General features: G+C 38.1%; 1 protein-coding gene across 1 annotated transcript in view; it reads right to left on the bottom strand.

The window, feature by feature from the left end:
- Positions 1 to 12,249, bottom strand: part of ARMC3 (armadillo repeat containing 3) — a 93,280-nt gene that overhangs the window by 47,581 nt on the left and 33,450 nt on the right. The window contains exon 7 of the mRNA XM_058532565.1: positions 10,218 to 10,401. Coding sequence (XP_058388548.1) covers positions 10,218 to 10,401 — 184 coding nt within the window. The remainder of the gene's footprint in view (positions 1 to 10,217; positions 10,402 to 12,249) is intronic.

The raw sequence follows: 12,249 nt of genomic DNA, 5'->3' as shown, positions 1-12,249 counted from the left end.
TTTTAAAATATATGTAGTTTTCCTGAATAAAAAAGATCAGAGACTTTTCTAGAATCTCTGACCTAAAATGCTTAGATTTATAATTAAGCCTTCCCAGATGACTCTAAATGAACTTTCCTAAACAGAACAATCTGAGTGTAGATTCTATCAGGAAAATGGGCCAAAATAATTATTTTGAAAAGACTAACTTTGGAGTATGTAATTGTCGCATTCAAAAAACAGTATATATGCAATTATTGGAAAGATTTTTTTTTTAAATATTTAAGTACTGTGGGCAATTAGTTTCTCAGTCCTGCTGGGAGTGTTCTGAAATTCCAGCTGTGTTCACCAAACCTCAAAAGTGCTGACTGCAGCATGGCTGTAATAGATTTAAAGGATGAATTAACATATTAACCAAGTATCTTCACTGAATTGCTACACTGAGAAGTATTTACGTTTTAATTATGCAGATAATAAAGATGGTAAGGTAATTATGCTACTACGAGAGTAATGTGCTTTAAAAATAACATTTGTTGAGTATCACTCAAATAAAAAGCATGAGGTTTTGTAAGTGAAAGTAAATCTGTAGGTAATGATGCTTTTCTTCACCATTCTCAGAAGTTGCCATTGTGCCACCTTTGTCCCCGCTGAGCTGTTAATGCCAGTTCATAAACCTTGTGGCAACACGGTAATTAACACCTTCCTCTTCCTGGTACCAGGTCAAGGGCATACTGATTCAGTTTTCCGTGGTGGAGATGCATGTTAAAACTTTACTCAACAAACAAAACTTAAAGAATGTGTATTATGTGTTTGTGTGTTTCAACTGTGTTTTGGACATGCAATGACTACAAAATTTTTTTGATGATGATGTAAAGTGAAAAGAAAATGTTATAAATGAACACTGATGGTTCACAACACACAAACACATAATACACATTCTTTAAGTTTTGTTTGTTAAGTAAAGTTTTAACATGCATCTCCACCATGGAAAGCCAAATATAAGGAGCAATATTTGTTAAAACCTACTTGTGGAGTTTTCTAATTGTGGAAAATTAGTTTAAAATGTCTTCATGGTTATTTACTTTCAATATAGAAATATTAGGAGATAACTTTGTTAATCCACATTAAGTTTTTAGAGTTTATCATTGTTATGAATATAAAATAAAGCATGTCTAATGTAAAATCAGGCATGCCATATCTGTCTGGGTCTGGCAGACAGAGGTCAAGGAAGGCCACAGTTGATATAGAAAGAGTAGACAAGAAATACAGGTAGGCTCTGAAAAGAAGGCAAAGTTTAGAATGGAGGCAAGGAGGATCTGGCCAGGTAAACAGCATTAAAAGGGAAATAAATCAACAAAAATAGAAGAGAATAATCAGGTAAATGGGGAAGATGCCAATCTATCCTCTGGCACAGGCTTGAGGGAACAGGATGTTGTTTTTGTTCTAATATTGTGTTCTGGACGTAGGTGGGCAGTTCCACCCGCAACTGTTATGGCTAAGGCAGTTCAGAGTCCTTAGGGGAATTCTGCTTCTGGATAAGCTTGGAATGGAGAGATGTTCTCAAAGCCCTGTCCTTCTGTTACCGAACCAAGTGGGCTCACCTCCTGGTGAGTTAAATAAGACTCTACACCAGTGGAAGTTGTCTCACCAAGTAAAGTGTATTTGCAGCAAATAGGAGGCCATGAGGAATCATTTCCAAAGTCATGGCATCCTGGAACAAAGGGAAGCAGGAACTTTTATTTCGGATGGGGAATGAATATTCAAAAAGGAGAGGTGGGTATTCACTTGCACAGGCTCAGTTGGAAAACATGCTTCCACATACACTGCAGGTTATGGTAAGGAAGCCTAAGCTCCTCCTGGAGAGATTTTAGCATTAAAGGAAAGGCAAAGGTCATGGGCATAGCTCTTGTGGGGAGGCTTGGTCAGTTTCAGAATGGTTGGTGGTTACATCTTCTTAACATACAAAAGGAAAAAAACAACTTGGAGAAACAGTTAATTGCTTCCAAACCCACCCTTGAGTGTCTCGAGTCTGCCTAGTCGGTGACACTTCCAATCAGGAGAGGGTTTGCTCTTGATGATTTATTGGGATATGCAGATAAGGAGAAAGCTTGAATTTTTGTGGAATCACGTATCTTTCTAGAGACTCCAAGAATCAAGCTGTAAGAAAACTAAACCATCTCTGCATCCATTGGATTTGAAGATTCATTTGATATACTTTTCCAGTGTTTGTTCAGTTACCAAACATGGAAACAATTTAGGAAGGAAGGAGATTACGCCAGAAAGGATAGAGGAAGGCTACCAGTTAAGTAAGCTGAATTATAAAATGTAAGCTTCTACAGTAATAGATGAAACCTGCCAGACAATGGTGAAGGATCTCTACTGTAACACAGATGGGCAGTTGGTCGAGTGATGTTAGGGTAGATGTAAATCTCTTCCCATCTGGAAAACGGAGTTCTGCTAAGCAATGGAAGCTAACTTTTGTGCTGTGCTTACTTGGTATTCCAAAGTAGCAGGGTCAGACTACCTTAGTTCACACATTAATCTAGCATAGCAGGGATAGATGAAGGCTATGGTGTGAGGAAACTGAGAGCATATTTAAAGCAGAGTGGCTACACTAAGTTAAAGCATGAGAAAGTACGTTCTAAAATTTCTTACAGGCAGAAAGAAAAATCTGTTATTTTATTGACACCTCAAAAGGCAATAAAATTAGAAAATTTAATTTTCCCTCTAAGCCCAGCCATTTGAAGAACATAAATGCCAATAGATCAAAACAGGACTTCCAAAATCAGAATCCAGACTGAGGACCTAAACCAGAGCAAATGTGTACAAAATTATGCTCTAGCATAAGTTATATGCTCCAGAGCACAAGGGAGAGAGTCTGAGCAAGATCCAATTGATAACCAATGGCCATATGATTGTATAAAATGGAAGCATCTCTGATTCCAAGCTAGGGCATCTGAACTTGATACTGTTTCTCCTAGTCCAAGAGTTATTAACTTGGGGTCCATGGATCCAGAAGGCATAGATGGGCTTCAGGCAGTCCATGAGCTCCCTGAAATTATATGCAGAATTTTGTACATATGCGCATTTGGGAGGGGGTACTCTTTCATCAGATTTTCAAAGAAATACAAGACTCCTCAAAAGTTGAGTTTGGGCTACGTAGTTGAACGTTGCTTGGAAGTCATCAGAAATACAAAGGAATTCAGAGGACGGGTCATATATAGATACAGATTTGGGATTCATAAGCAAATAAGGAGTCAGCTGAAATGGCCATAAGTTAAACTACTCAGGGAGATTGAAAAGAGAACAAGACAGAAGATGGGAAGGAGGTTTAATATTGAAACGATAGGCAGAGGAGAGGAAGCTGGTGAAGGTAAAGGGTTGGTCTGGAGATTAGGATAATAAGGAGGGGAGTGTTATAGAAATCAAGGGCTAGAAGAGTTTTAAGGAGGAGGGGGCCATCAACAGTGTGGAATGCACAGAGAGATCAAGCAAAGAAAAGATGGAAAACGTGTCTGTAGGATTTAGGAGCTGGAAGGTCAATGTCAAATTCTACAAGGACCGTTTAGGCAGAATGGTGGAGGCAGAAGTCAAATGCAGTAGGTTAAGGGATGGAGATAAGATGAAGAGATGGAGTTACTTAAAATTGATTGGTCTTTCAAAGAGGTTCATTGTACAGAAAAGGAGAAAAAGAGGATCCTGAGGCAGGGGCAAGAGAGGAAGAAACAAACTCCCATAAACTACCTGTGATCAGTGAACAACTATGGGATTTGCAGAATGCTCCAAACTTAGGTCAGCTTCTTCCTCTATAACCAGTGGGACGGGGAGGAAATAGCATGTTAGTGTTGTGACACCACATTAGAGGGAAGCCTCATCATCATACAAAACTGGGCTAAACGATTCCCTTGCCATCTCAATTGATGGGGAATATAGGCAAAGAGCACCCTGTAAGCCTTGTCTATTCACTAATACCAGGCCTAGGCAGAGCACTCCTCATGAAATGGTGAACAAAACATTAAAAACCAAAATTATGGGGACCGGTCCGGTGGCATAGTGGTTAAGTTTGTGTGCTCCACTTTGGCAGCCTGGGGTTCGTGGGTTTGGATCCGGGACATGGACCTACGCACTGCTCATCAAGCCATGTTCTGGCAGCATCCCACATACAAAATAGAGGAAGATGGGCATAGGTGTTCTTCAGCAAAAAGAGGAAGATTGGCAACAGATGTTAGCTCAGGGCCCATCTTCCTCACCAAAAAAACAAAAATTATGAAAGAATGTATAATAAGCATGGACAAAAGAGAACAGAGATGATCTAAAAATAATAAATATTCCCAGGGAAAAATATTAAATGAAACAAAAATAATCAAAAGTATAATAAAAAATAGTGTTACGTTAGGGAAAATAAACAAAACATGATTCTGGAGATCAAAAGGCTTCACCATGTTATAAGCAGAGAGAGAGTCTCAGACACATTTTGGCCAAATTTTTGAACTCTTAGGATAAGGATTCTACCCAAATACAAAAAGAAAACATCTTATATACAAAAGAATGCAAATCCAGCTGTCCTTAGACTCAGACTCAACAAAAGCAACGTTTATAGTGATTTGAGGAGAAAATGCAATGAGGAGAATTCCAAACCCAGCTAAACTGTCGTATATGCTTGAAGGCAACAAATATTCAGAGGTAAGGTCTTGAAAAATACACCACTTGCCTATCTCTGAATAAAAAAAATTTTTTTAACTGAAAAAATATACTCTTGTTAATTGAGAAATGAATCAAAACTAAAATCTTAAGAATGGGTACGGGGCCTGCCCGGTGGCATAGTGGTTAAGTTTGCCTGCTCACTTCCACAGCCCGGGGTTCGCAGCTTTGGATCCCGGGTGTGGACCTATGCACCGCTCAGCAAGCCATGCTGTGGCAGTGTCCCACATACAAAACAGAGGAAGACTGTCAACAGATGTTAGCTCAGGGCTGATCTTTGTCACCAAAAAAAAAAAGAATGAGTATGTTTTATTATGAGAAATTTACAACGTACACTGAAATAGATCCAGTATGTACATAATGCTAAACGGTAAATGTGGATGAAATTGAATGTAATGGCAAAGTGATTCTTTCTTTCTTTTTTTTTTTTTGTGAGGAAGATTGGCCCTGAGCTAACATCCATGACCGTCTTCCTCTATTTCATATAGGATGCCACCACAGCATGGCTTGACAAGCGGTGCATTGGTGCGTGCACGGGGTCCGAACCCGCGAACCCCCGGCTGCTGAAGTGGAGCGCGTGCACTTAGCTACTACGCCACCGGGACGGCCCGCAAAGCGATTCTCAACAAAGAGAGGTTTATGTAGATTTTAGAGAGGAGAATCTATAACCCCTATGAAATTTATAAACATTGGGAAGGGGAAGAGTTATGGAAGCAAAAACGCTATCTTAACTATAGTAACTTTATGTTTAAAATAACCATTTAAAAAAACTTTTTTAAATCTATATAACAAAAAGAAAGAAAGCAAGCAAAGGAGACAGCGTAGAAAAATAAAACACAGAAAGCATTAACATGATGTCAGAAAGAAGGCCTAATCATTGTAAAAATAAATCTAACAGGGTTTCGTCGCCTTGCCTTTGGATCTAGTGGTAGTGAAGGTTTCACAATATTGCTCATCTGTGGGAACCTCATCACTTTGTTTGTTCCGCTAACTCTAACTATACTTCTGAAAGTTGTCCCTTCATCTGTCTCTTTATTTAAAGCATCTGGAGTTTACAGAGCTGTTTTCTGCCAAGACCACGTTTGACGATACATGGCAATCTTAATATTAAATTAGAATTTGATAGATTTTTAAAAAATCAGTACTGGATATAAAACAATATCAAATACGGCAAGGTTAACTAAACTAAAACTACAAGAGAAAATCAACAGAAATAACATAGTGGGAAACTTTTAACATACTACTCTTCATCTGTGATAGATCAAAGTAGATAAAAAATAAATAAGGACAAAAAGAACTGTACAATATAATTTATAAAGTTGAACTAAAAGATAAATATCAAATTCTACATTCCACAGGAAATACATCTTTTTGTCTATTCATCAAATATTTATTCACTTATCTCATTCATTGTTTATCCTTATCTTCTAGAATAGTGCCTTGCATATAGAATGCATATAATAAATATTTGTTAAGTAGTAAGCAAAGAGTATACCTTTTCAAGATTTCATAGAACACTTGTACACATTAACTATATACAAGGCCTCAGTGAAAATGCATTATTATCCTTGAATCAAATTTTGCATTTTTTAAACTACAAGTCAGAAATATTAGAATTTAAAATGAAAGACTTTGAGCTCAGAGTCCTTACAGAAAAATCGGATCTGGGGTGCACTATAGGTCTTTACCTCAAAGGGTTGTACCAATAATGCTGCCATGGTCAAAAGGCTGACTAAAATATGAGATTCCTAAGACTGAAACTGAAAATATTCATAAAATAACCCATCTTTCTATCATATAAATAATGGTGCATGTTTTTAAAATGCTGTTCATAATACTTATCACCACACTTCAAGGAGGGTATCATGAACAAGAGAAAGTCCAGAAAAGGTAAGAGAATGATTACAGGATAGCCTGAGGATATGATGTATGGAGAGAGACTAAACAAGATAAGGATTCTTCAGTCTGGGAAAGTGATGGTTAAAGAGAATGTGAAAAAAATCACAAACGGCATAGATCAAATACATACAGATTTAGTCATTAGATTCTAAAATAAAGAGTGAGAAGACACAATTTGAAACTAGAATGTAGTCATTTTAGAACTAACATAAGGAGGTAGATTCATAAAACATTAAGTGCCAGATGGGACTTAAAGACTATCTGGTTGAATTTCTCTGTGTTACAAATAAAGAATGGATTTCAACAAATGGTACTGGGAAACCCACATGCAAAAGAAGGAAGTTGGATCCTTACCTTACACCATATACACAAAAACAACTCAAAATGGAACAAAGACCTAAACATAAGAGCTAAAGCTATAAAACTATTAGAAAAAAACATAAGGGAAAACTTCATGACTTTGGATTTGTTAATGATTTCTTGGATATGACACCCAAAGCACAGGCAACGAAAGAAAAAATAGATAAATTGGACCACATCAAAATTAAAAACATCTGTGCATCAAAGAACACAATCAACAGAGTGAAAAGGTAACTGACAGAATGGGAGAAAATATTTGCTAATCACATATCTGATAAGGAGTTAATATCCAGAATATAAAAAGAACTCCTACAACTCAACAACAACAAAATAAACAACCTAGTTAAAAAATGGGCAAAGGATTTGAATAGACATTTCTCCAAAGAAGATATACACATGGCCAATAAGCACAGGAAAAAGAAGCTCAATATCACTAATCATTAGGGAAATGCAAATCAAAACACAATGAGATACCACCTCACACCAATTAGGATGGCTACTATCAAATAAACAGACAATAACAAGTGTTGGTGAGAAAGTGGAGAAGTCAGAACCCTTGTGCCCTATTGATGGGAATATAAAATGACGTAGCCACTGTGGAAAACAGTATGGCAATTCCTCAAAATATTAAACATGGAATTACCATATCATCCAGCAATTCCACTTCTGGGTATATAACTCAAAAAATTGAAAGCAGGGACTCAAAGAAAGATTTGTACATCCATAGCAGCATTAGTCACAATAGCCAGAAGATAGAAGCAACCCAGGTATCTAACAATGGATGAATGGATCAACAAAATGCAGTGTATACATACAATGGAATATTATTCAGCCTTAAAAAGGAAGGAAATTCTGACACATGCTACAACATGGATAAACCTTGAGGACATCATGCCAAGTGAATAAGTCAGTTACAAAAGGGCAAATATTGTATAATTCCACTTGTATAAGAACTTAGAGTAGTCAAAATCATAGAGACAGAAAGAATAGTGGGTGCCAGGGACTGTAGGGAGGGGGAAGTGGGGACTTATTGTTTAATTGGTACAGAGTATCAGTTTTGCAAGATGAAAAGAGTTCTGCGGATGAATGGTAGTGATGGTAGCACAACAATGTGACTTTACTGAATGCCACTGAACTGTACACTTAAAAATGGTTAAGATGGTAAATTTTATATTATGTGTATTTTACCACAATTTAAAAAAAAAAGGAATAGAACTCATTTCCTTTCCTTCAATCAAAACCTGCTCCTCTTCTTGAGTTCCCCATTTCTGTGAGCGGCACCATTCTACTTCTAGCTGTCCAAGCCGGAAACCCAGCCTTGTCCTTGACATCACCTTCTTCCTCCCCAACCCATGTAGTCATTCAATAAACACTTATGGACTCCCCAGTGTGCCAAGCACTGCGCTGGTGGTTCTTCTCAAAAATGCCTCTGAGCCATCTCAACCACCATGCCTCTGTTTCAGGACATTCGCCTCTCGCCTACATCACCGCAGCAATCCCCTTCCTGATCACTCTGTGTCCTTGCAGCAAGAGTGCTCTTTCTTTAAAAAGTGAAAATCCATAATGTTCCCTCTCCTCTCTAAGTCATCAAAATCAAGTCCAAAGTCCTTAACTTGGCTTACAATGTCCATTAGCATTTGCCTCCTCATTGCTTCCACAGCCTTAACTCTCCATTTTCTGCGGCATTCTATTCACTAGCTGTTCTGAAAACTTTCAGTTCTGGAATTTACCACGTTCTGTCCCTCTCTGGCCTTTACACGCACTGTTTCTTCTCCTTAGAGCAATGCTGATCCTCCCCCTCCCGCCAGGCCCTTCTTTGCCCAGCCAGTTTCTATTATTTACTCTAGGTCCTGGCTTTTAGATCACCTATTTCAGGAAGACTTGTCTGATCTAAGTCTGCATTAGGGGGCCCTCCTGGGGGACCCTGTCCTCCCATCATCAAGTGCCATTAACACTGCATTGTGATCACGTTTACTTGCCGGTTCTGGGTTTACTGACTCAAAGTGGGGACTCAATAAATCTTTAATAAATAGGTCCGGAGAGGCTGTAGTTTACTCAGAGTCACACACCAAGGTCACTGCCGTGGAACTACTAGTAGAACTAGAACACCAGGAGCTCTGCATCCAGTGCTCTTTCCGCTACTATGTCACATGATGGGTAATAAACTCATGAAATTCACTACCCCAAGAGGGGCTGGAACAATCTTTGAATGGCCCAGCCACACCAGACCAAGGAGAAGTGGAGATATACAAAAATTTTAGGTTTGACATTGTCCATATTTTCTCACGGCCCTCCCTTTGGGTCTCAAAGAGCTAAGAAGGCCTGGGATAGACAGAAAACAGAACTGACCGGATATGATAAGGTCTAAGTTCCATTGGACAGAATACTGAATCAATCAACTTTTGCCAATATTAAAATCCTTAATTTTACAGCCTGTCTTTAAATTTGGCATTTATAATGTAACTCACAAGGCCTCTCTATATTAGCAGTGTACTGGATAGTGGAATTCGGCTGACTGCATTAAAACTTTGCCTTGAAGAAATCCAGCATGGGTGGAAAAGGAAATGTTTCCCATAATATACACACAGACATATATACAGATGTGAGTATATATGTTTAGAATATAAATCACTTAAACTAGTCAAAGCTGTTGCCATTTATAAGAGAAGTGATGTGGAAGGGGGAAATAAAATCACATCTTTTATTAAATAAAATACTCTAAATATACATAAATTAAAACTATAATTTCATCTTCGGTGCTTGTGATGTAATTAATCTCTCATATTTTACAGATTTATGTCAACGTAGCTTGCCACTGAAGTGAAAATTGTATTATGTATATAGTATGAGCATATTATTTTTCACAGCTATATAACATAGCACTGCTAGCCTCCAGCTGAAACTTGAAATTACTATATAGATATCACTCCAAATGCGGATTTATTGAAACAACATTTTCATGATCACAAACAATGCATAAATTCTGTATAATTCCAAAATCAAGAGAAATAAAAGCTTAAAATTTAATTTAAGAATGGATTGTTTAAAAAAGATAGGGGTATAATTAAAGCACATTGAGGTTATTACATCCTTGACAACATAATCTCTATTTTAACTCATTGGCACTGAGATGAATTTTGGCCTTAAGTAGTAAGTGCAGCGCTATTCTCAAATGGTCATTTAAAAGCAGACAAATACTCTAGTGTTTGTTAGTACCAATCAAAATTAAGAGTATAAAAGGAAATATGTATGCTTAGTTTATATAAAATGAGACATACGATCATAAGCTGCTTTAGTAATTGCTTTTGCTGCATTCTTCTGAATATCAGGAATTGTAGAGTTTTCTGCAAATGATAAGAGCTTCTTCAGACTCCCTGTCTGCTGAATCAGCACCATGGTATCCATATCTTCGAGGCAATTGGCTATCACCGAAAGTGCTTCTATGTGAAGGTCATTAAATTCCTAATAAGAAAAAAACATCACAACTCTAGCAAGTTCTACTAAAAGAAATTTATGCTTTCCACATTTTACAAGAGAGACTAAGGTCAGTCAGAACATAATGTAATTAATTTTGTCGTGACAGAGGCTCAAGCAAACAGTTCTGTTTATTAACAGAACATCATTCTCTCTACTCATTTGCCCCATCTTTTCTCATTTCCCCTACTCCAAAATGTTTTATGTATAAAAAATAATTAATGGAAACTTCTGGTAATGGTATCCAAGTAAAGTTGCTCATATAACTTCCCACCAACAACTATTTTAAAAGCAGAAGAAAATATTTTTTGAAAAATCAGTCAGAAGCTGAAGGGAAGTATAAACCTTAAAATCTCCAACAGGTAGAGGGAAGTATTGTGAGTGTGTGGCTTTCTTGCCTGAGGAATCTCCTGAATCTCCATAGCAGTGGAAAACTGCAGCCTTACTTAAACAGCTAAAAATTTAAGGTGGAAATCCTTAAAATGAGAGAAACAGAAAGGATGCCCCACCATCATGGTATTCCACACAGCATTGCTTCTGATCAAGAAACTCACTTCACAGCAAAAGAAGTGCAGCAATGGGCCCATGCTCATGGAATTCACTGGCCTTCCCATGTTCCCCATCATCCTGAAGCAGCTGGCTTGATAGAATGGCCTTTTTAAGACTCCTGTCCAGGGCCAGCTAGGTGGCAATACCTTGCAGGGCTGAAGCAAGGTTCTCCAGAAGGCTGTATATGCTCTGAATCAGTGTCCAATACATGGTGCTGTTTCTCCCATAGCCAGGGTTCATGAGTCCACGGATCAATGGGTAGAAATGGGAGTGGCATCACTCATTATTACCTCTTGTGACCCACTAGCAAAATTTTTGCTTCCTGTCTCCGCGACCTTATGCTCTGCTGGCCTAAAGGTCTTAGTTCCAAAGGGAGGAATGCTTCCACCAGGAGGCACAACAATGATTCCATTGAACTAAAAGTTAAGGTTGCCATCTACCCACTTTGGGCTCCTCATGCCTCTGCATCAACAGGCAAAGAAGAGAGTTACTGTGCTGACTAGGGTGATTGATCCAAACTACCAAGGGGAAAATGGATAGCTCCTCTACAACAGAGGTAAGGAAAAGTATGTCTGGAACAGAGGAGGTCCCTTAGGGCATCCTTAGTATTACCATGCCCTGTGATTAAGGTCAATGGACCACCACAACAACCCAACCCAGGCAGGACTACCTATGGCCCAGACCCTTCAGGAATGAAGGTGTGTGTCACCCCACCAGGCAAAGAACCAAGACGAGCTGAGGCACTTGCTGAGGGCAAAGGGACTATGGAATGAGTATTGGAAGAAGGTAGTTATAAATACCAACCATGTGACCAGTTACAGAAAAAAGGACTGTAATTGTCATGAGTATTTCTTCCTTATTTTGTTAGGAATGTGTGTGTGTGTGTATGAAATATCTTTATTTTCTTCCCTCTCTTACCCTCTTAGGTAACATAAGATGTATTGACTTTATAAAATAGTATTTAGTTAATTTATTTACGTTACAGGATGTCAAGGAGAAAAGTAAACATCATGCAAGGACTTTGCATCCTCTTCTGGGGAAAGAGTCAGTGCATTTTTGGTTGTGCACAGGATAGTTGTATCACGTTAGGTGCAAGTAAGACCTTGTTATTGTTTTTATTTGGAGATGAAGTGTGATTTAAGGAGATGTGTATGGTGCCAAATTGACAAGGGATGGACCTGTGACGGTTAATTTTTATGTTTTAACTTAGCTAGGCCATGGTATCCAGATATTTGGTCAAACCTTATTCTAGATGTTTCTGTGAAGGTATTTTTTGGGTGAAATTAA

Source organism: Diceros bicornis, chromosome 36 (genome assembly GCF_020826845.1).
Source record: "Diceros bicornis minor isolate mBicDic1 chromosome 36, mDicBic1.mat.cur, whole genome shotgun sequence".
Classification (NCBI taxonomy): domain Eukaryota; kingdom Metazoa; phylum Chordata; class Mammalia; order Perissodactyla; family Rhinocerotidae; genus Diceros; species Diceros bicornis.
Note: the sequence above shows the minus strand (reverse complement) of the source record. Positions and strands in the feature narration are given on the sequence as shown.